The sequence below is a fragment of the Asterias amurensis genome, chromosome 7, assembly GCF_032118995.1.
Source record: "Asterias amurensis chromosome 7, ASM3211899v1".
Classification (NCBI taxonomy): domain Eukaryota; kingdom Metazoa; phylum Echinodermata; class Asteroidea; order Forcipulatida; family Asteriidae; genus Asterias; species Asterias amurensis.
In genome coordinates, this window is record NC_092654.1 from 24,659,840 (window position 1) to 24,685,484 (window position 25,645).

General features: G+C 38.5%; 2 protein-coding genes across 4 annotated transcripts in view; one reads left to right on the forward strand and one right to left on the reverse strand.

The window, feature by feature from the left end:
• The first annotated feature begins 869 nt into the window (after positions 1-869).
• On the forward strand, positions 870-21,183 carry LOC139939429 (catalase-like). The gene is made up of 12 exons (XM_071935333.1): positions 870-1,085; positions 10,749-10,923; positions 11,378-11,488; positions 11,593-11,774; positions 13,293-13,472; positions 14,900-15,010; positions 15,522-15,602; positions 16,225-16,377; positions 16,875-17,013; positions 17,651-17,889; positions 18,886-18,963; positions 19,753-21,183. Exons 1-12 carry the CDS (start codon positions 1,032-1,034, stop codon positions 19,777-19,779), a joined length of 1,530 nt encoding a protein of 509 aa, XP_071791434.1. The 5' UTR covers positions 870-1,031; the 3' UTR covers positions 19,780-21,183.
• Positions 20,644-25,645, reverse strand: part of LOC139939428 (protein inscuteable homolog) — a 39,009-nt gene continuing 34,007 nt past the window's right edge. For all 3 annotated transcript variants that reach the window (XM_071935331.1, XM_071935329.1, XM_071935332.1), the window contains exons 12-14: positions 25,301-25,565; positions 23,873-23,949; positions 20,644-23,152 (exon numbers count right to left, since the gene is read on the reverse strand). In XM_071935331.1, the coding sequence (XP_071791432.1) occupies positions 23,021-23,152; positions 23,873-23,949; positions 25,301-25,565 (474 nt within the window). In that variant the 3' untranslated portion in view covers positions 20,644-23,020. The remainder of the gene's footprint in view (positions 23,153-23,872; positions 23,950-25,300; positions 25,566-25,645) is intronic.

Genomic DNA, 25,645 nt, shown 5'->3' on the forward strand with positions numbered 1-25,645 from the left:
CAGTGACTGCATTATTGTGTTTTGAGTTTTGAGATAAAGTACACGCGTGTTTGTCATGAATTGTTCAGTAGGCTCTAGGCCCCATATACTTTTTCTTAGCACAGAATTACTCAAGAAGAAAGAGTGACTAAAACACTATAGGATCACGTATATACGCCATTAACGGAAGTAGCTAGAATAGGTAGTGCGGGAAGGACATAGTTTTAAAGCTGATACAAAACACACGCAACTCGATTTTTGGACTGAGACCAAGTAACAAGTTTGGTTCACATAAAATCAGTGATACAAACTCGGTCGTACTTTTTGTCAAGGAAGAACGGCACAATACTATTACTAAAGGCGTTGGTGCCGCTGTTTGCGATAGTGGCCTGCTTGAAATATAAACTTACAACTCAAACTTTTATTTAACAGTTTTTATTTAATTTTTTTTATTAATTGTAATTCCTCGGACAATACAATAATTATAAAAACAAGCAGAGGCCGGCGGGTAAAGGCAAAGGTATATTTAAAAAAATGTAATCGGCGTGCATGCTCTCCCGGCCAGTTTTATGCCCAACCCCACATGGTTGCTCCATGTTACAATAAACAAGTTAATTTACATAATTCGGCCTACGTGTAGTCACTGTCATTCTAACTACAGTCTTTACTACATAACTATGTATTGCGGAAATTATGACGAACATTAAACAGTATGTGCCTTCAACAAAAATAAATGTCGATGCAACGTTTGATGGTTTGAGCATTGCTCCATGGTTTGAGATAGCTAGCACAGAATTGTAAAAAGTGGGCGTGAGTCTGGTGCAATGTTCAGTACCTAGACGTCAGCTTTCGTACCAGTCAGTCAGAGCGCATCATGGTTTTGTAACGCAAGGTCATTTATTGATAAACAAACCACATAAAACCACAATCTGTCTTTCGGTTTGTGATTGTTGTGACGGATAGACGTGTTGGGTACACTGCAACAACGTCGACGTAAATAAAACCCAAAACACAATTTTATATCACAAAGCTGTCGAATAAATTCAAGAAACATGGCAGACAGAGACAGTGCAACGAATCAGATGGAGAACAACAAGAAGTTGTTGGTAAGTAAGCGCATACACAATTCAGTGCAAGCTAAACGTTATGAATGAGAGTGTACATCTTCTGCACACACAGTTGAGTTTGCCCACCTCGAGTGAGTGTTAACTGTTAATGTTAATGGCTGCCGGACTCTCTTTATTTTGATAACAAACATGGCCATGAAAAACATCCAGCAGAGTATTGAGTAGGCCTTACCGACGAGAAGTAAAGACCGATGTATGATTAAATATAAAATAGGCTATGGTTATTATTGGTTCTCACTGGGAGGGAGGTCTAACTTACAGTCTAACTAACATGACTAAGCTCTTCCTACATGCATGTATTAAATTATATTATAAAGGAGCTTAGACCTCTAACAAACCTGTGAAAATTTGAGCTCAATCGGTCATCGAAGTTGCGAGAAAATAATAAAAAAAACCACCCCTGTCACATCAAGTAGTGTGCTTTCATGTGCTTGATTTCGAGACCTCAAATAAGTGGAAAAATACTTGTTCTTCAGAGGGTGCCGTTTCTCACAATGTTCTTTTTATTAACGGCTCCCCATTACCAAGAAAGGTTTTAGGCTAATAATTATTTTGATTAATTACCAACAGTGTCCACTGCTTTTAAAGCCATTGGACCCTTTCGGTAAACAGTGTTGTCCAAGGCCCACACTTTGTGTACCACAACTTCTATATCAAATAACAAACTTGTGAAAATTTAGGCTCAATCGGTCATCGGAGTCGGGAGAAAACAACGGAAAAACCCACCCTTATTTCTGCGTGTTTCGTCGTGTCATGACATGTGTTTAAAATAAATCCGTAATTCTCGTTAACGAGAATTGATATTGTTTTGCTGTTTTCTCAAAACGTAAAGCATTTCATAGGATATTATTTCAAGAGAAGTCTTTCACCATTGCCTTCTGTAAACCCTGTAAAATATTTGTAAATCTGTGAACTAATTTTTTTTCTGAACCGAAAGGGTCCAATGGCTTTAAACAAAATTGACATCATCTGCTAGATGACGCAGCAATTGGTGCGTTGTACTCGTTTAACTTGTCATTCAGTGACTGAAGACTAAATGACTTAAAGTTCAAGGAGTACTACGGACAAATTGTCGGGTCTCCATTAGCCTTAGCCTTTATTCAAGGGGCACACGAAGACGGCTCCCCCAGATGTCATGCAAACAAAAGCCCGTTGCGAGCAGCAAAGCCAAGAAGTACCTTTGCCAACTTGTTTATAAATCTTATCAGTTAGGCTATTCATGATCATACTTTTATTTATTGCATTTTCAGGGTGTTGCCCTCAGCACGTAATTTTTTTGGTGGCCGGCTAGATCGGGGGCGCGTCTAATCTAGGTTTTACCATAGATGTTCTATTGTAAAAAGCTTATTATGGTAAATGTCTTCTTATTGGCCAACAACTCATCACGATAATGCATTGCATTACTTTCTCTTACCAAAATCGGTAGCAAAAAGTAAAAACTAAATATAGGGCCCAAAACGAGTTGGTAAAGCCACTGCTCGGCTTTAAGCTTGGGCGATATCACGATATTATCAAATATCGCGATATTAATTTGGACACGATTTCGATATCGAATGGATTTGGTTTTAATCGATATATCGCGATTTAACGCGATAATCGCGATAATTGCGATATATCGATATATCGATTAAATATCGCATTGTATTTGCTAGCTGATACCCCATAGATTTGGAGTAAAACCAGAAGAATAGGTCATTAGAACACCTCTCTTATACTAGGACTGTCTCTTCTACAACTTTCACTTGGAGTTTTAAGACTGATTATGTCAAATTTTATAAATCGCGATTATATCGAATATCGCGATATATTGTCGGCGATATATCGTGAATAAAATAAATCGATATCGCCCAAGCTTACTCGGCTTCGCCGCTTGCTTTGGTTTTTGTTCGTGCGTGACATTTGGGTTCATGCATGACATCTGGGGGGGACGCATGCACCTTGAGTAAGGGCTAGGTCTTTGTTGGATTAAAAGAAATAGCTCTGTGATAGCTGAGTAGTAGGGGCTAGTTATTTAAATAGCGCTGTGATAGCTGAGTAGTAGGGGCTAGTTATTTAAATACTCTGTGATAGCTGAGTAGTAGGGGCTAGTTATTTAAATAACTCTGTGATAGCTGAGTAGTACATGTAGGGGCTAGTTATTTAAATAGCGCTGTGATAGCTGAGAAGTAGGGGCTAGTTATTTAAATAGCGCTGTGATAGCTGAGTAGTAGGGGCTAGTTATTTAAATAGCGCTGTGATAGCTGAGTAGTAGGGGCTAGTTATTTAAATAGCGCTGTGATAGCTGAGTAGTAGGGGCTAGTTATTTAAATAACTGTGATATCTGAGTAGTAGGGGCTAGTTATTTAAATAGCGCTGTGATAGCTGAGCAGTAGGGGCTAGTTATTTAAATAGCGCTGTGATAGCTGAGTAGTAGGGGCTAGTTATTTAAATAGCGCTGTGATAGCTGAGTAGTAGGGGCTAGTTATTTAAATAGCGCTGTGACAGCTGAGTAGTAGGGGCTAGTTATATTTAAATAGCGCTGTGATAGCTGAGTAGTAGGGGCTAGTTATTTAAATAGCACTGTGATAGCTGAGTAGTAGGGGCTAGTTATTTAAATAGCTCTGTTATAGCTGAGTAGTAGGGGCTAGTTATTTAAATAGCTCTGTTATAGCTGAGTAGTAGGGGCTATGTAGTTATCTAGAAACTATGGCTCTTCCATGAGCCTTAAAAGGCTCTATAACAGTACTGGCCTCCATAATAAAATTAACACTTCAAAGTTGCTGTTGATAGGTGAACATTTTACGGTCATTGCCAGCAAGTTTTCTTTGTACAACACAACAAAAACTTTCTCCACTTTCCTAAAGTTTATAAAAAATCTTCTACCTGAGAGCATTTGAAATCATGCTTGTAAAATGGTTCTTCCAAACTCTGTCCATCAACAATTTCAAAATAGTTTGCTTAATCCCACCAAGTCCAGTAAAATTTTAAGTTTTCACATGGTTCTAATAAAGTGACCAGTCCTAAACAAAACAATTTTAAAAATTTAGTCTAATAACAATATTTCTTTGACCTTAATGCTGTTTACTAAAAGGGGTGGTTCTATCGTCTGTGTAGACTGTACACAATAGTTTACATATTTGCTCATTGTATCGTGTGTATGTGTTCCCACAATCAGGTGATCTACTGAAAGAACTTTAAAGGTCAACTTGCAGTTATATACCGTAACCAGAATCAGGTACTGGTGTCTGCACAAACACAAACTAACCCTTGAACTTTACAATATGAAAGCAGCATTAAGCAATAAGGTGTGCTCTTTGCCAAGTTATAGGTTAGAAATTTTTAGAATTTCCATAAAGCAGGTAGGCCCCTTTGTAAGTATTTGCACGCAACGTAGACCCACCACAATGTACAGGGAACAGTTTACACAGTACAATCATGGAGAAAAAAATTGACTTTTGATGTTTAGTTTGTAGTAGTAGTCATGGATTTTTGCAGTTTCATTCTTCAAACTGTCAGTGTACATGTATATAAATAATGCATTGTCCAATACACTTTAAAAATACATCCACACTTTTTTTGAGCATTGGGCCTATTCTGTAATTCTATTCTATTCTGAGGAGGTGGTCATCAGGAGTCATCCGAGAGTACATAATGGGCCTTTTGGTGGGCCATGAACCCCTCACCATTAAAGCTTTACACTCACACAAATGCCACATGCACTCGCCCACCTTTTATTATCAAAGCTGGAGAACACTGGATCACGTTCAGTTGATTTTGTTTTAATAAAACTATACATTATTCATGGTAGTAAACACAAGAACCTGATGTATGCACTTAGTGAAAGTCGATACCTGACAACTAAATGTGAATGATATCTTCCTGTGTTTCTCTACAATCTCATGACTAAGTTGCAGTTTAATTTTGAAATGTTTAGTGAAAATGTTGTAACTCCAGAAGGTGCAATCATTTTAAAGCATCAGAAAGTCATCACCGCGCTTTCCTGTTGACATTTAAAGTTGAAGGCAAAATATCTTTGGTTTTTGGAACCGTTCCATTGTTTTAATGCCATACAATTGTTTAACTTAGCTAATTACAGAATAAAACTAGCTGCTGTTCTTCTTACCTTGTAAGTTTTTACATTAAATTTTAAGCGTCATTACCAACTAGTTAAAGACCCTTAAAATGTCTTTATTGAACTTTTTTTATTTGAAAGTTTGCCCGTAACAAGGCTGAAAGCCATTCTCGATAAGGGGCTACAGTAAAGAAAACATTTAAACATGTTTATAATAAACTCTGGATTTCGGCAATATTTCTAAAACATGACCATAACCTTTTTTCACATTTAATAGGATTAAAACAATCAAAGCTTCTACGGACCAATTAAGTATACTTTGCGTTTTAAGTCTTTCCCTTTTAGTAGGCCTTTCCACAGGAAAAACCTATACCACAGGAAATACACCGTACTGGCCCAGTTGTCCTATGTACTGTTGTCCCGTGATCAAGTATGCCAAGTACAATGCCATTTTGTTGATTACTTCCAAGCCGTGCTAGAGATTGCTTGTGTAACTCTGCTTGAAATGCATTGTCATTGCTCTATTGACCTTCCAGTGAGTCAGCAGAACTAAAGATAAATATTGATAAAAAGAAGTGCTTATATTCTAGTAGACTTCATTTGAGGTCGGGCAATGTGCCAATAATAAAATCTATGGAAGGGATGGAATAATAATTAATTAATTAGTTGTAGCACTCCACCACCCCATGGTTGTTTTGGATAGCTTGTAAGAAGGGAATCAATGTGTGGTGAAGAGGTTTTCAACTAGTGGTTTAAACCCGCGCCGAGGCCTGGACTTGATCATTTTACCAAGCAAAGACAAGGTAAATTATCAAGAACCAGGCCTCGGCGGGTTTAAACCGCTAGTTGAAAACCGATTCAACACACTTTGACTCCCATTCATAAATACCTTTTCGGTAAAAAAACATCAACACTTTTTGGTCAAAAGGTAAAATAAATGCAAAAATTATAATTGTTCAATAATTTCTTTCAACACAACACCCCTCCAGCTATGAAATGGTAAGGCCCTCGGGTAAAGAACTCCTTATAAGGAGATGCTGTACACGTTGCGCGTATCGCATGATGTTGCGCGACTGTTATAGCTGTTGCTCTCGACCAATAGGAAATGCGACCACCAAATTTGCTCTTTAAGCACCTAAATGAGATTTATACTTTTAATTCTTCCTACTGAAAGTTCTATGATTACATCTGCCAAGAGTTTGTTTGGGAAGGGGGGGGTTAAGACTTGGGTCAAGACTTTTGATTACATTCAACATTTCCACTCTGATTGATTTGTCCATATCATCATGACGTGCACAAATTCAAGACTCATTATGGATTGTCATTTATGGTCAAGGACACTTCAGACTCTGGAAAAATTGCCTGAACAATGGCAGAGACCTAAGCCAGCAACGAAGGCCATTCACCTCTGAGTTGCTCTTTTGTGAAAATAAAAGGAGAAAAATTTGTACCACCAGGAATTGAACAAACTATGACGTTTAGTAAATGCATGCACTTTCACTCTTTATTAAATAATTGCTACAAATGGACAATATGCAGTCAGGGGAATTGATCATGGGTTTTATCCACATCAATGTTGATCTGATGGAATTCATTATGTTGGGCTTTAATTTATAGACACTAAGTGACTGACAGGGACGGCTTCATTAGAGGTTTAATAAGTGTTCTTTACTGTTTTGACTTTACCCTAAACAATCTTGTGATTCTACATGTAGCAAAGTAGGGGCAATGCTTCTTATACAGCAAGTGCTTATAGGTGCGATAAGGAGGCGTGGTCTAACCATAATGGGTACTCACTAAGTGACTGACAGGGACGGCTTCATAAGAGGGTTAAGTGTTCTTTACTGTTTTGAGTCTTACCCTACACATTCTTGTGATTCTACATGTAGCAAAGTAGGGGCAATGCTTCTTATACAGCAAGTGCTTATAAGTGGGATAAGGGGGCGTGGTCTAACCATAATGGGTACTCACTAAGTGACTGACAGGGACGGCTTCATAGAGGTTTAATAAGTGTTCTTTACTGTTTTGAGTCTTACCCTACACATTCTTGTGATTCTACATGTAGCAAAGTAGGGGCAATGCTTCTTATACAGCAAGTGCTTATAGGTGGGATAAGGAGGCGCGGTCTAACCATAATGGGTACTCACTAAGTGACTGACAGGGACGGCTTCATGAGAGGTTTAAGTGTTCTTTACTGTTTTGAGTCTTACCCTACACATTATTGTGATTCTACATGTAGCAAAGTTGGGGCAATGCTTCTTATACAGCAAGTGCTTATAGGTGGGATAAGGAGGCGTGGTCTAACCATAATGGGTACTCACTAAGTGACTGACAGGGACGGCTTCATGAGAGGTTTAAGTGTTCTTTACTGTTTTGAGTCTTACCCTACACATTATTGTGACTCTACATGTAGCAAAGTAGGGGCAATGCTTCCTATACAGCAAGTGCTTATAGGTGGGATAAGGGGGCGTGGTCTAACCATAATGGGTACTCACTAAGTGACTGACAGGGACGGCTTCATGAGAGGTTTAAGTGTTCTTTACTGTTTTGAGTCTTACCCTACACATTATTGTGATTCTACATGTAGCAAAGTAGGAGCAATGCTTCTTATACAGCAAGTGCTTATAGGTGGGATAAGGAGGCGTGGTCTAACCATAATGGGTACTCACTAAGTGACTGACAGGGACGGCTTCATGAGAGGTTTAAGTGTTCTTTACTGTTTTGAGTCTTACCCTACACATTATTGTGATTCTACATGTAGCAAAGTAGGAGCAATGCTTCTTATACAGCAAGTGCTTATAGGTGGGATAAGGGGGCGTGGTCTAACCATAATGGGTACTCACTAAGTGACTGACAGGGACGGCTTCATAAGAGGTTTAAGTGTTCTTTACTGTTTTGAGTCTTACCCTACACATTATTGTGATTCTACATGTAGCAAAGTAGGAGCAATGCTTCTTATACAGCAAGTGCTTATAGGTGGGATAAGGAGGCGTGGTCTAACCATAATGGGTACTATCACTGGTTTGCTCAAACCTTATCAAGGTTATATCTCAAGGTTTTATTTAACTCAAGGGCAATCTGGACAACATTTTTAAAATTCGACTGAAGCATGCTGAATTGAAGGTTTGCTACAACACTTGGTGTTTATCTTGGTTTTAAAGGGTCTGTGCAATCTGAAATATTCAGGTTTTCTCATGATTTAAACCCCCCCCCCCAAAAAAAAAAAAAGAATCTGCATTTTGGCACGCAAATTGCACGTACCAGTGCAATATGCTAGCTCAAGCATAGGCTGCCTGTTGAATATTTAATTTCTTAATGATTGGACATTAAATTATTTAACATGGAAACAAACACATTTAACTAATGTAACTCATTGTATTTTTAATAAAGTACTTGGTCAAAAACCTGCGCAAAAAAACTCAGGGAAAAATGACACGGGATATGTCTCTCTCAGGTTGGCAATTATTGTTTCAGAAAAGTTAGTTAACTCTATTAGCTTAGGACTAAATTTGTTTCTACTAAACGGAAACATGAAAGTGTATGCCTAATTGGAAATTACTGCCTATGGTGTGCAGACATTTCATCTGACAATGTTTGAAAGAGAACATTTTTGGAATTACAATGTACTATGCTTGCTAGTTTCATGGTGAGGTTATAGAAAAGCAAACCCAATGCCTTAAAGCAATTAATTAACTACAATGCTATCAAATATCTGTTTAAGCTGGAAGGATTTTTGAAGAAAATAATATTTTTTATAACAACTTTGAAAGACTTTCTGTGAGTAACCTAAGCATGACCAAAAACGTGTTAATAAAGACTTGAAATGTGTAATTCCCATTTATGCATAATAATAAAATAGAGTGAAAACAAGTCTGAAACTGTATCATATACCACGTAGAATAGCCTAGTAGTTTTGAATGGCCTGGGGTTTGCACACATAGTTTTTTGGAAAAGTTGTTTGCAGTGTAGATTAAAGATGTCATTGGATTGTTGTCTGTATACTAGTGCAGTTTGTACAGGGTGGTTTGGTAAGGACACACACAGAAGGAAAACAAATAACGGTTGAAGGAAATGCGGTTATGTAAAACAACTTAATATCAGCGTTTCAGGTTGCATAAAGTGCTGTGTGATTTGGACTTGTCATATATCAATTAGAATATTGAAACCTTCATTTTTAAAAGAGAGGATGTAAAATTACTATTTTTACTCCCAAGTTATACTGAGAAATGTTATTGCAGTATGTTTCTCATATTGTGTGTTCCAATTAAATGCATTATTCTTCCTGTGTGGACATAATATACTTTTATTATGCTCAGGATTTGTCAGCAATATTTAAAAAAATTATACAAAGTTTGAAATGAAATGTTCACCCCAGGTTAATTTAATTGTATTAGCCCCTACAATACAACAATGGTACGGTTCCTAAAAACAAAGGTATAATTTGCCTTAAATAAAACAAGTGTCACAAAAAGAGAAAGTTTGAAAAGAATGACATTATAACATGTGTCATTGTGACAAATATAAGGATGTGCCGGGAATTAAAAAAAGGCTACACATTAGGTTTCTAATGAAATGAGGTACATGTACCAGCAACAGGAATTGTGTAATACTAGCTTTTAGTTTCATAACTGTCATGACTGTGGGTGTAATGACAGTGCACAAATCTAAAAAGATTAGGCCAAGGTCGTGAGTGTAAGTATTTTTGAATAGTTTCAAGTAGTTTAGAGGGGCTCCAAGGCCAACATTTGTTTTTCTGAGAATGTACCAGTATAATTTTCAAAGAGAGAGAGATAGAGTCCTTGTGAAAGTGTGATAAAGTAAACAATCTCTAATCTCTCTAGTTTTATGGTGTAAAATGCGAATGATACTCTTTAAGTTAGTTTGGAACATGAGGCCCATGCTGTTTGTACTCTATCCCCTCCTACTCACCCAATATTAGCTAGTCTGATGCCTTGATACATACAACCTCAGACGTTTACTCTTTTTTAAAGATCCAGGGGTCGATTTCACAACGAGGTAGGACTAGTCCTAACTTAGGACTAGTCCTAGGAGATATACAAATTGCATGGATAGTCCTAAGTTAGGACGAGTAACTGGTCCTAACTCGAGATAAGACTAGTCCTAACTCTTTGTGAAATCCACCCCAGGTAATTCTGTAATTTATTTTTTAAGGATAAATTAATTTCTCATACGATTTTCAATAATATCACCATCTGGCTGACCTGTAAAAACTATTTCTTACCGCTACATTTAACATGATGATCCCATTTTACTTTAGTTATTACAGGACCCTAAAGTGCTCCACCATGTCTATAGTACGTGTGTACTAGGCCCCCTATAACTATTTGAGAATAAGCCATGTTTTTTTTTAGGGGGGGGGGGGGTTTACTTTTTCCTGACAGAAACATTTCTTTTTGGGAAACTAAATCCAAATGAGCTTTAAAAACCGTGGAATAAAAAATATGTCCCACACACCACTCGCCATCAAGGCCCATGGATCCCATTTTGCATGTTTTGATGTCCAGATTTACGTGTAGTTAAAAACTAATCTATCAGTGATGTGTTTACTGTATTACATATTTCTTATATAGGACAAGATGGAGCGTCTTACGACATCCACCGGTATGCCCATTGACAACAAGCAGGCAACAATGACCGCAGGACCACGAGGTCCGGTACTTATGCAAGACTTTGTATTCAGTGATGAGATGGCTCACTTTGGAAGAGAAAGGATTCCGGAACGTGTAGTCCACGCTAAGGGGGCAGGTTGGTGTTTAAGCTTGCTTCTATTCTAACTGTTATCATTCCTGTACACTGTATGTTGTGACAGCTTGACTGACTTGTTGTCATAATTAAACACTGTAGAGGTAGACTCCTGTAAGCACTGTCATTTAAGGGGACTCCTTCCCTTAGAATTGATCGTTGTAGGCTTTATAACGTGTTTGTTATGAAATTATTATGATTGGAAAGGTGTTTTAAAAGTAGAGTATTATGATTTACACAATATCCCTCAAAATTGTCATGCTTTTTTGTTACTTTGTGAACTAACATGGTCCACCATTTTGTAGAGTCAAAACCTTGGTTCTTCAAAATGGTAGGCCATGCTAGTTCACAAAGTGATTTGTTTATTTTATTTTTTTATTTCTTTTAGTTTTGAAGTTTCAATGTTTGCATAGTTGTTGCTACCCATTTAAAACTCTTGTTATTCACTTTCTCTCAGGTGCATTTGGTTACTTTGAGGTGACCCATGACGTCACTAAGTACACAAAAGCCTGTGTCTTTGAGTCCATTGGAAAGAAGACTCCCGTTGCTGTCCGCTTCTCAACAGTCGGTAAGATTCAAAACATTCCTTCTCTTTGTAATCTTTTCCAGCAATTTTCATCTTTTCTCAAACAATCAAACAATAATGCACACTTTGTTTGTTCTTGTTTGAAGGTGGTGAGTCTGGGTCGGCTGACACAGCTCGTGACCCTCGTGGTTTTGCCATTAAGTTCTACAGTGAAGATGGCAACTGGGATCTCGTGGGTAATAACACCCCAATCTTCTTCATGAGAGATCCTATCTTCTTCCCAAGCTTTATTCATACACAGAAGAGGAATCCAGTCACTCATCTCAAGGTTTGTTAGTATGGAGTATGTCTGTTTGTCTGTCTGTCTGTCTGGCTCATAAAAATACTGTACTTTCAAATGCTACATGTAATAGGCGTGGATTTTGGAGATGAGTATTGATTTGATTGAGAGGGGAGAGAGTCAAGGCAGTTGCAGGGAAGAAATCAACATCAAGTGTACAACACAGTTCCACAAGACATCGGTTTCTTCATCACTAACATCTGGCCACCACAACACAAGCCCATCCTCCCATCAGCAGTTCACTAAAATCACACTCCAGCGTACACACATCTAGCTAGCAGTTGACTCCCATGACAGCTTGAACCCTAAGTGCCCAAATGTGCATCCCTCCAGTGCTACTCAAACCCCAGCATTATCACCTGTACAGGATAACGTTTCTCCAGAAAGAGTTTTATACATGGTTGTACCTGCCAGTTTACTACTTTAGTTTTTCTTATGATCCACAAGACTCAAATTTGAAGGAAATTCACAAAACCGTATGACTTGTAGTTTTGAATCTTTGCTGGACAAGCTGTTGAGAGAAAGATGATGAATTGAAATAAAACCAGTCCACCAGACTTGTCCCGTCTTCAGGCCGGTGGTCCAGTATAAAACTCAGCCCCTTATCCACCCCATGCAAAGCCAGTGTAAAGCTCGGCCCCTTTATCCACCCCATACAAAGCCAGTGTAAACTCGGCCCCTTATCCACCCCATGCAAAGCCAGTGTAAAGCTCGGCCTCTTTATCCACCCCATACAAAGCCAGTGTAAACTCGGCCCCTTATCCACCCCATGCAAAGCCAGCGTAAAACTCAGCCCCTTATCCACCCCATGCAAAGCCAGTGTAAAGCTCGGCCCCTTATTCTCCATGCAAAGCCAGTGTAAAACTCTGCCGCTTATCCACCCCATGCAAAGCCAGTGTAAAACTCTGCCCCTTATCCACCCGATGCAAAGCCAGTGTAAAACTCTGCCGCTTATCCACCCCATGCAAAGCCAGTGTAAAACTCTGCCGCTTATCCACCCCATGCAAAGCCAGTGTAAAGCTCGGCCCCTTATCCACCCCATGCAAAGCCAGTGTAAAGCTCGGCCCCTTTATCCACCCCATACAAAGCCAGTGTAAACTCGGCCCCTTATCCACCCCATGCAAAGCCAGTGTAAAACTCTGCCCCTTATCCACCCCATGCAAAGCCAGTGTAAAGCTCGGCCCCTTATCCACCCCATGCAAAGCCAGTGTAAAACTCTGCTGCTTATCCACCCCATGCAAAGCCAGTGTAAAGCTCGGCCCCTTATCCACCCCATGCAAAGCCAGTGTAAAGCTCGGCCCCTTATCCACCCCATGCAAAGCCAGTGTAAAGCTCGGCCCCTTATCCACCCCATGCAAAGCCAGTGTAAAACTCTGCTGCTTATCTACCCCATGCAAAGCCAGTGTAAAGCTCGGCCCCTTATCCACCCCATGCAAAGCCAGTGTAAAACTCAGCCCCTTATCCACCCATGCACATCATATAAAACCTCTCTTGTTTCTCATTCAGGACCCTGATATGTTCTGGGATTTCATCACACTACGCCCTGAATCTACTCATCAAGTAAGCTTCCTCTTTAGTGAGCGTGGAACCCCCGATGGTTACCGTCATATGAATGGTTACGGCAGTCACACCTTTAAGCTTGTCAATAAGGAGGGAGAAGGAGTGTACTGCAAATTCCACTTCAAAGTAAGTTATCTGTATTCTTATGAGTGTTTCCCAGATATAGTTAATGGCGTGACGTTTCAAAGGCTAAAATACAACACAGCCACACATAAACAGGTTTATGCATCTGATGAAGTAGTTTTTGATACTGAAGCTCAAGTTAGTTAGTTAATTTAAGTGCTCACTATATGTTTTATCTATGGAAGTGTAATAAACATGTACATAATCATTGACAGTCAAGCGGAATACATTAATAGAAAGCACACAAAACAGAAGAGGGTTAAACAGTTTATCACATAGATGAAAGACTTTGCCCTTGGTTTCTCCTGCTCCTGTTTTAATCATTTTGATGACAGTAATTTAAGTTTTTAATTGATGAATAATCCACTGTATTATCAACAAGCTGGCTTGTGCCTACGTGCCAGAAGCTTTCAACACCTCATCGAACCAAATTTTGTTGTTGATTTTTCACTTAGTTGTTATTTACTTGGTGCTGGGTATTTGGACTTGCTAAACTTGGGCCCTTAAAATTTGCTTAATGTGTATCATTATTTAAATACTATGGTGAACTTTGGAACGCTGACTTGTTTGTACTCAAACATTGGGGTCCAAAAGGTCGCTTTGTGTGATAACACTTTTGATCTGGTCAGTTGTTGCTGTCAATTTGCTTGTGACAGATTTTGCGGCTTGAAATATCTGTGTGTTATTAACCAAAATTAATTTTGGTATTTTAAGGATGACAAGAATCAAGATATGAGTTTTGTTGGCGGCGCTATTTATTCGTTTATTTACTTTTTTGTTTACTTCAATCTTGTTTTCTCTCATTAAAAAGCAATTAGTTTCAGATAATGCATTCATTAACTTATGAAATGATGCCGTTTTTAAAAACCCATGTCTTGGTTACACTTACAGTATACGTTTTCAAGTTTTATGGACGATATGTACATGTACTAAAGTTTGTTGGACTAGAGATATTTTATTTTGCAACAGTGTTTACTCTTATCATTCTATAGATCAATGTGTACTGCTTATTATCTTCAGTCAAGGTGACATTCTGGTGGGATACACAACGTGATATTTTGTGAATTTTGTGGGAGTTTAAAGTCACAGTAATGTTAATCATTAATCATGAAATGACATACAATTATCAGTTAGGCCACTTGTGTTGAAATGTTGATGTTAAACTTGTCTTCTGTTTCCTGTGGCATTTATCCACAAACAACAACTTCACAAATTTACAATTTTTAAACAGATCTGCCTATGAGGAAGAGCCACTCTTCAACTGGCAGTTTGCTTGTTTTTGAACCTTATAGACTTTTGTCAGACTTTTGTGAATGCATTTTGTGGTTGTGTTTGGTCACCCTATCAATGTCAGCAGAGTTTAATAAAGTGCTCATTCTATATTACCCATAATCCTAATAAATGTATGTTGTTTTCACCTTTGACCTCAGTGCGACCAAGGAATCCGTAACTTAACCGCCTCACAGGCAGACTCAATTGCATCCAGTGACCCAGACCATTCCATCCGTGACCTTTACAATGCCATCGCTACCAACAACTTTGTAAGTCATTTTGCTGCATTATAGTTCAGTGCCTACCTGTTTTAAGGCTTGTCAGTATGCTCTGATCGTTTGATCAAAAAGTTGAGTTATTGACCCCTGGTTCTGTTCAGAACTAAAACTACTCAAGAGATAGTGGCTACTTCGAACCGTGACCTAAACATAATCCCGACATATACAGTTTCAAATCCTACCACCTGTTTTAACACTAAAACCCCCGTAAGTTTAAAGTAAAATATTTCTTAAATATTTAAGTATGACTTGTGCGTAAAGGTTCACAACCCCAAAACTTCCCACTATTTATCTGACATTTTTTACATAATAAAGAAAGTTAACGGTTTCCTCAAACCAGTTCATTCATAAACCATAAACTAGATATTTTCACAGTTTTCTCAATATAAGTACTGCAGCTTTCTTTGTTCCATTGTTACTGTATTTATAAACACCTTGCACTCCCTCTTGGGACTCTATTTGTTTACTGTTATTATTGTTGTTATTGTCGTTTATTTGGCAGCCATCTTGGAGCCTGAAGATTCAGGTCATGACTTTTGAGCAGGCAGAGAAACACAGAGATAATCCATTTGACTTGACTAAGGTAAGCCATCACATACATGTATGCATAAAGTAAACATACAAATATGACAAACTGTGTACATGACTCGTTTTGTTGACCTGGTAAACCAAGGACATATTTTTGTTAAAACATTGTTTGGACTTGGTCTTTTTTTAAGAGATCTCAAAGTACCATTGTTGGTTTGTTAAAATATTCCCTAAAGTCCTTGTAAGTACCAGGTTGATAAGCTCAGCTAACACACATTATAAAGACACACATGTCATGTGTTTTCCAATGGAATAAAATAAACTCACTCTGTAATATCTATAATAAAAAAAATAATAATTGAGGAAGGAAGTAGGCTACATGTGTGTCCCCCATAAAGACAAATGAGATCAATCTTCTCTTATACTGTATGCCATAGTGCTTGTTCAGTATGCATGTACTGTTCTGGTTGGTTTAGAGCAAATCTGGGCTACAAAGTACATGTAGTAAATGTTTTTAACAATAGGCTCATTGGTATTGGGTTTTTCCCCTCAAAGGTTTTTCCCATCCATACTCATTGTGGTTTGTACTTGTTTGACTGGAAGTCAATGGAGATGATGAGAAAGCTCCTATCTCCATTGATCATTATCTGTTGATTTCTCCCTCCCTCTTCCTGTAGGTGTGGTCCCAGAAGGAGTTCCCACTCATCCCTGTCGGCAAGATGGTTCTCAACCTCAACCCGAGGAACTATTTCGCTGAGGTGGAGCAGATTGCCTTTGCCCCAGCTCACATGATCCCAGGCATTGAGCCCTCTCCTGACAAGATGTTGCAGGTATTTCAAACTGCCTGGAATTTGGTTAATTTTTGAAGATACGACCATTTATCGATAGTGGCCGACACTGCCTGGTACCACACACATGTTTGAGTATGAGTACCAGTAAGTATTGGCCAAATAGTCGTCAGGTGCACTTGGCCTCCAATGTTATTTCACAATAGGTTTAAAAACCTGTTTACTTGTTAAGTTATTTTTTTTAATGAGAGATCGCATGTTGATTTGGGCACATTACCACCTACTCCTTATCAGTCTTTTAGGATTTAGGCATGGGTATCTCCTGCTAGGAGCCTGGGTAGTACAGCAGAATGCACTACCTTCCCAACTTTAAATGAAGCAATTATGGTTATGTGCTTAAGAGCATAAGTGTTATGACCAGGTATCGAATCCACACTCTTCTGCATGTTCTGCTGTCAACACCAGAGCTTGGGTTACCTCCAATCCTCCTGTTTTTGTCCCGTGATTGCAGTAAAGTATTTATTTCCTTCTCTCTTCAGGGACGTCTGTTCTCCTACCCAGATACCCATCGTCATCGTCTTGGAACCAACTACCTTCAGATTCCTGTCAACTGCCCGTACAAAGCCAAGACTCGTAACTACCAACGTGATGGGCCACAGTGCGTCACCGACAACCAAAGTAAGTCCCTACCAAAGCATAGTGAAATGACTGTTAGAAAAAATATTATAATGGTTTTTAATACCTTTGAAAAGAAGCAAGACACTTAAAATAATGTCAAACCTAGACGATGTGCCTTTTAATGTCACACCACCAAAACCAGAACATGAACACATTATAGGTGCCAAATTTAGGTACTCAGCTTCGAGTAAGAATGGTTTACACATTGGCACAACACTGCCGAGCACCCTTTGGCAAGGGCACCTTTGGCAGCCAGCCACATCATCCATGACCATGGAGCACAGACAGATCGAAGTGTTTGATGTCACCGGTCAGATCGCCTTTTGCTTACAATGTATGAGACCTTTGACATCAATCTATAACAAAATGTTTGCTAAACAAGAACTGCGCACAACCTGCTGGAAAGATCTCAATAGAGGTCGGTTTAGAAGTAAACAAAGGCACATGGCACAAGTCACTTTGTACATCAATTTTAAATCACTAGTGGTCCACTGCTGAAAAAAACATGGGCGATTTAACTCATACAAAAATGTGACCACCTGCCTGGAGATGTTAGTGTACTGGCATGGTGAATATTTCAGCCACTGTGTCACATCTCAAATCTTATGTTTATCAATCTGGTATCAATCTGCCACAGCTGGAGCACCCAACTACTACCCAAACAGCTTCAACGGCCCCACGGATGACATGAAGTATGCTCAACAGACCTTCAGCACCAGCGGTGATGTGGCTCGCTACAACACCAAGGATGATGACAACTTCACCCAGCCAGGAAACTTCTGGAGGAATGTTCTCTCTCCAAGTGAACAGAATGCCTTAGTCTCCAACATGGCCGGTCACCTGAAGGGTGCTCAAGACTTCATTCAGAAGAGAGCGGTATGTCTCCTCTTTCTTATTCCCTGTTTACATCCCCAGAATTGGCAGCAAGTCATTTTGTGCAAGTCCAAGTCATTTTCTCAAAAGTCAAGTCACGAGCCGAGCAAAGTATCTGACGATAACACAACTTTTTAACAATTTATTGAGTCGCTGTTAAAAAAGCTATTTTGTCCAAGTCAAAGTCACAAGTCGATGCTGAAAATTACAAGTCAAGTCACAAGTAAAAATAAAATAGCGAGTTGATTCCCAACTCTGCTATCCATCATCCTATAAATCCATATAGCTAAAAACCATGTGATGCTGGTCTCTGACTCTTCATGCCAGCCAAGATTTTCTGACTCTAAAACAGTTAAAAAGCTTTGACCAGAAGTTCCACAACTAGAGTCAATGCCATTATTTTAACCAAACCTGGTCAGTTTTGACCCATAGTCTCCCATACAAGTCAGACATAAACATAGAGCTGCCAACATTTGCATCTTGTGACGGGATTTTATTCAACATCATCGGGGGAGTTTTCAAATTTGTTCATCAGAACATTTTTTCACAGGACTCAGGGAAGTCTGAGTATACAGTGCTAACACACATCGGTGCATGGGTATAAAAAAATTAACATCCGAACATGGATAGATTGGGTTATTTTCAGGGAACTTTGCAAAACTTTGAATGAATGTTTTGACAGGATATTTAGCCTTAGGTCCTGTGTTAAAACTGAATCTTGTCTCTGCCAACCTGGTCAAAACTTCATAAAGCTGTTCATAAAAACAATGTTCTACTAAGCAAAAATAAGCAAGGTACCAGTCACAGATGGCGCACGTGTCATTGCATGTATTTTCTGTTAAGCTTAACTTTGTTATGTTTAGCTATTTGTTGTGCATGAGCATCTCTACGTAATTGTGCCCACCTGTTATCCAATCAAATATTCTTCTATAATACAATACATTGTATGGTTGTGTTTTAAGGTACAAAGGATTTGAAATGATCTTGTTTGTGTTTCAGGTTGAGAATTGGTCTCAGTGCGACAAGGAATGGGGACGCCGCCTTCAAGCTGCTTTGGATGAATACAAGGCAGCAGCCGTAAGTTTGAAATATCCTTCTCTAGTAACCTTGTACACTTTCTGACAGAGAAGATATAACGCTGATCGTATGGGAAATGTTTACGTTTAGTATTGTAATTTCCACATACATTCAATGGGTCCGGTGATTTAGACCACTCGACCACAACATTGTCATCTTTCTACTCTACTGTTCTTTCATCCATCCCTTGCACACTTTTAATTTAAGCCTCACGCCGAGTCTATGGTATTAATGATTTAAAGATACTGGACACTATTGGTAATTGTCAAAGACCAGTGTATGTACATACATGTATGCATAAAATAACGAATCTGTGAAAATTTGAGCTCAATTGGTCGTCGAAGTTGCGAGATAATAATGAAAGAAAAAACACCCTTGTCACAAGAAGTTGTGTGCTTTCAGATGCTTGATTTAGAGACCTCAAATTCTAGATCTGAGGTCTCGAAATCAAATTCTTGGAAAATTGCTTCTTTCTCAAAAAATATGTCACTTCAGAGGGAGCCGTTTCTCGCAATGTTTTATGCTATCAACCTCTCTCCGTTACTCATTACCAAGTGAGGTTTTGAGTTATTACCAATAGTGCCCACTGCCTTTAATTAAAAACAATATTAAAGCTCTCCTATGTTTAAGTAGGATTTGAAACTCTGCACCCGACTAATCTAAATTAGTCGACTAGTTCTGAAAATAATTGTTGGTTTCGACTCTATGTGTTTACCAATCCTCTCCATTCATTTTATGAATGGTCTCTTTCATTTATATATTTATACTTTGTTTACTGTTTTATTTCAGGGTAAAGCTGCTACTGCGAAAATGTAAAGTGAATGTTACCCCTAGTGCATCTGGTCTTCATCATCAAGATGTAAGACTTCCATTTGAGCATGGAGCTGAGAGGTCAGATCTCAACCTGACATCAATAACCAGTCTGATGACACCCTAGCTTTATCAAATATTGATTTCCATAATGTTCAAAGGATGTCCAGTTTGAATTTTAAGTAATTGCAATTTTTCCATTTTTATAAGTGAAGTTCTTTGAAGAATCTAACTGTAGCAATCCACTTGAGGCAGACGTAATGAAAGTTTTTGTCGCTGTATGTGGCACTATGTGCCCCCGTTTTGTCTGTCTTTCATTTTTGTTTGTTTCTTTAATTTTCCCAGTTAGATTTTGCCTATGCATATGTAGAACACCTAGCGCATTGTGGAGACGGCTATGAAGTGACATTTTGATTGTATAGGAAACATGGAGAATTCATTTTGAGGGTTATTTGTGATCTGCTACAATTTTATTTTTATGCCATAAACCCAAAAGGTGCCTTTCCTGCTGAATCAGAAAGTAGACATCAGCAGTTTTTGTTTTAAATTAATTGTAATTTGTAAATGGAATTTAGTTTATGAAAGCAAGATTGTTTTCATAATACGAGTGACAGTTATATAATTATATCCCATCATAGAATGGTCTGTAACAATCTGTTGATAGAAAAATATACTAAAATTATATCTTACTTTTAAAATATCATAGTAATTATTAAATAATAACAGCAGTACCTCAATCTAAAATGAAGTTATGATCAAACTATTTCGTCAATATTGAGAAAATAAACCAGAACATCAATATCAAAAATGTATCTTGCACAATGTTGAAGCAATTTAAGTCGAACAAAAAGAGTCTTTATGAATTAGTCCGTTAGTTTATATTTTGGTTTATATTTCGGTTTGGTATTCAAATTTATATAACCAGTTTGAGATTATTGAGGTAGGATGATTGGTGATTGGTGCAGCACTGCAATTATTCTGGTAAAGGTACAAATTTGTAGAATTTACTCAGTTTTAATCATTGGTTTGTAAGGTGGTTGGGGTACGCAAATAAATTAAAATACAGACGATGCTCTCATAAGTTACATAATAGTCTATGCAAAATCAACACCACGATGAATGAACTATGAAATTGATAAGCCTCGTGCCATGGCTGTACATTTATACCAAACCCATCAAGTTCAAGTAGAAACCGTGCTGTTGATTGTGGAGGGTTTTAAGTGCCAAGCAGAATAATCAAGATCATCAGAAAAGATCTCCTTTTTGAAGTTGTTTTGTTTTGTTAGCTCCAAGGAAATAAAGCAGTCTTGATATTGCAGGAAAAAACTAACCCGTTATTTTAATGTAGTTGTTAATCATTCCAACAGTGTGATAAAATAAAACTTACCATATACTTTTCATCAGGGAAAATATTGTGTTCCTCTTTTCTTCTTTATGGTAATTTTTTTTTAAACTTTACTTCACTTCAAACCTAACACCTTTATAAAATGTATCACGATCAGGCCTGCTTTTAGTCTCTGCCCAAGATGTCGGTGATCAATAGTGGATAATCGTTAGAGGGCGCCTTTTTACACGTAATGCTGCTCGGTACATTATGAACGGCTACTCCAGAGATAGTAGTGTCAACACCATGCTCTGTAACCTGGGAGTCGTTACAACATACGTGTAGGCGAGCCATCTCCAAAGTTTCAATGATGTACCGGGTCATCAACAAACTCATTGACATCCCTGACAACCAGCTAATCCCAGCCAAGTCATCCACCAGAGGAAATAACATGAAACTCTTTGTTCCATCCACCCGCACAAACTTACTGAAAGGCTCCTTCTTCCCAGACACCATCCGCCGTGGAATTCACTGCCCAAGCAAGTTATTGAGTCACCAACTCTGGATGTCTTCAAGACCAGACTGAACGGTGTCACCTTCAGCTAATTACCCATTCCCCCACACAAAATGCTTAAATGCTTTTACTTGGACAGTATGCATATCTTGTTATGCCCGAGTTTATGTCTGCAACCGCTAGTTTGCACCTCAACCAATGTGCGAGTATACTCCAGAGGAGGTTTCTGCACAGTATAGGAAGATGATGATGATGATGATGATAATTACTATGTATGAGCCCAGTATACTATCCCCTACAAGTCACCGACGTCTTGGGTCAAGATTAGCCTGATTTATGTCATCCGACACTTTTCCCTTTCACCAATAAGCCATTTACAAGTTATACTTGAATAGTCTCTGGTAAAATAATTTGCTTAGTCACCAGTTACTGCATAAATTTGAATTCTTCAGACTAAGGAGACAGTTGCTACATGTAGGTACACACATGTATGTAAAATGGTTCAGAGCAAGCTTAAGTAAAGCAACCTCCAGACTGGCAAATCCTGGTACCATTGAGCCATAAACAAGCAAGTACTTTTACCTAGTATTTACCTCAAAGACTTCAGTCTTTGAAAAATATGTAATATATTTATAGATTATGAAGTGTCTTGTCTGCGATCCGCTCAAAAGTTATATTCTCCTGAAATATACTCTATCTGGTCAAACCCTAGTTTATAAATAACATAAAAACATTCTACGGTAAACATGGACGGTTTCAATAAATAACAAATCTTATGTACAAATATGCCACTGTACAAACCATACATGTATTGCTACCGAATAGAAGACAAAATTCCTGTACATGTTTTGATTTTGATTGATTTAAAATTGCATGGTAGAAAAACAACTTAGTCCTAAACACTAGGGAAAGATCAGTGAAGGGCTCGACTTGGCTCTGAGTAGAGCTAAAATTGAGGTACCAAAGAGTCTTGGTGCCACTAAACTATCGTGATTCCACGCTCCGCGCTGCACACTTAACTATCAAACAACAGCAAGCGCTGTTGGGGAACTTCCATATCTACCACCACTTCTAGAGAACGCCCTCTATTGGTGGAATAGTCATGATGTGTATAATGTTGAGTGTATGTAGGTTTTTGGTTTTATGGTTATACTAACTCAATGAGAATGTCTTGCACCAAGAAAAGGTACACAACTGCAATTTATTTTTTTTTATTTTAAAGGCTACACAATCGTAGTATATTTCCACGATGCTTTTGCAAATTTTCCAGCACTTTGATCAGAATTATGATGATCCACGGAATTTGTCTGAAATATTTCAGTAACCACTTCTGTCATGTCTGTTAGTTTGGTTCTTTGTTGAAAGACAAATCTTACAATGTGTCTTGGCAGAGTGATTTAAGAGTTTATTTACACAAAACTCTCTTTGGTTTTTGCACACATGTTGAATGAATCAATGAGTCTTGGTCGAATCAGCTGCTCTACATCAGACGTCTTGAAGACAGACGGCCCAAGAATACTGTGAAGCCTCCTCAATGCAGCCTGGGAGACAAACAACCAACAAGAAATATCACTTGACTGGATATACATACAACTTGACTGAATAGATGTTAACTTTGCAATGTGATAAAGAATATAGTTTGTATTTAGCCCTACACTGATGTTCATTATGCACCGTATACTTTCTTGAGTTCTGCGAACCCTACACCCTAACCCAAAACCTAGGTTAACAACTTGACTGTGATATGCATAGCTACATAATATCTCATCTAATGCTTTAAGAGCTTCGACAGTGGCTATTCCTGGATCGCTATTCAAAAAAGACTTGCGGTGTGTTTTCGCAACTCTAACAACAATCGCCACTTAAACCGAGACAGTTATTGGTTATGACCGACAGATCTTAGTGTTGCTGCAAAAAGCAATAGCCCCAGCCCTATAGCATACATGTAGAACACAGCCAAGAAACTAGGCATATGGCTTTTAGTTTTATTTATGATGGTAAAGATGGTTGATATCAAACTAACAAGGCAAGCAACAAGACCCAGTCCCCAGCCCTAGCCATAGCTCCATAGAACACAGCCAAACTAGGCATATGGCTTTTAGTTTTATTTATGATGGTAAAGATGGTTGATATCAAACTAACAAGGCAAGCAACAAGACCCAGTCCCCAGCCCTAGCCATAGCTCCATAGAACACAGCCAAACTAGGCATATGGCTTGTAGTTTTATTTATGATGGTAAAGATGGTTGACATCAAACTTACAAGGCAAGCAACAAGGACCGGTTCACTGTCATTCCTCTCTCGTCTGTTGCTACACAGCTCTACTAACCTAGGAATGGCTGAACAAAGAAACAGACATATATAGTAGCAACATTCAAATTACTATGTATTTCTGGTAACTATTGAACCCAAGGGATCCTCAGAAGCAGGCATGATATTTTGGTTCTTGGAAAAAAATAGAAAACTATATTTTAGCCTTACCTGCATGTACACATGGTGAATGCTTCAATATACTTTGATGCTATTTAATAAGGGAATCAATGTGTGGTGAAGAGGTTTTCAACATGTGGTTTAATCCCGACGAAGCCTGGTTCTTGATAATTTTACCGAGACAAAGTCGAGGTAAATTATCAAGAACCAGGCCTCGGCGTGTTTAAACCACTAGTTGAAAACCAATTCAACACACCTTGATTCCCATTCATAAATACCTTTTTGGACAAAAAATATCAACACTTATGGCCAAAAAGTAAAATAAATGCAAAAAATATAATTTTACAATGATTTTTTTCAACACAACACCCCTCCAGCTATGAAATGGTAAGGCCCAGTCAAGGCCCTCGGGTAAACAACTCCTTATAAGGGAATGCTCTGCGCATCGCGTGTATCGCGTGATGTGGCACAACTGTTTCGGCCGTTGCTCTCGACCAATAGGAATGAAGAAACTTATAAGCACAGGTGCAAACTCGCTTGTCACACCCATGTTTCAACACTTTTTACTGGTCATAAACATAGGTTTATACACACCCATGTGACGTGCTCTCCACCAATAGGAAAAGCGAAACTGTTTGAGGTATTTATGAATCACGATTTTGTCTGATTTTTTCCAAGGGCAAAACACTCAGAAATGAGACTTAAGTAGGAAAAATATCATGCATTTGAAAGTGATTTGCACTGCAACCAGTAGGCCTGAAGGTGTTGAGAAGATTCTGATGGAAAGATTCAGTTTTAGATGTGGGAGTAAAACCTCACTGGGGAAATCAGTAAGTGCTTAAGCTTAAATCATACAAACAATCTTTAGCAATCATCAAACACCTTTTGGAGGAAATTGGGCCATACAACAATCAAGGAGATATTTAACTTGCATTGAACACAAAAAGGGACATTTTTCCATAATCAGTGAGATTTTTTTATTTGTTCATCAGAACATGGAAAGATTTGTTAATTTTCAGGGAACTTTCTGCAGAATCAAAGAGAGTTGCAAGCTCTTGTGTAATTGTCTTGAGTTTTTGTACTCTCCTAAAAGCATTGCTGCTGTCTTGGAGGAATGGGTTGCAATCCAATTGTGCTGTGTGCGTATATGCTGTCAATAATGTCCTTATTAGTTGTGTTGTCAGTTTGTCCCGTTTGTCAGTGACCAGATGCTCTTACAGCACATGCTTATAATAGCAAAAACTCAAATACAAGACGTACCTTCTAAATCTAGAATGTGTTCTGCACTGGTCTGATCCCTTGCTAATCTAGCCAAGGCAATAGCAGCTTTCTGAAGCACCTTTTCACAGGATAATAAAGCCGCTTGCTGAACGTCTCCGCTATCACTACTCTGTGGACTTTCCTTCCCTGAATATGATGGCACCCTCGCGCTCAGGAAACTCACCAGGAGCCTTGTACCGCCGGATTCAATTATTTCTTTTCGACACTGCTCTGTGACGGCCATATTGGCTAATATTGTTGCTACCTACATTTTTGAAGATAAATGCAACATTACAGCGTTATGGTTTTTGCTCACAAGTCTTTCATCTTGAGTCATATTAATAA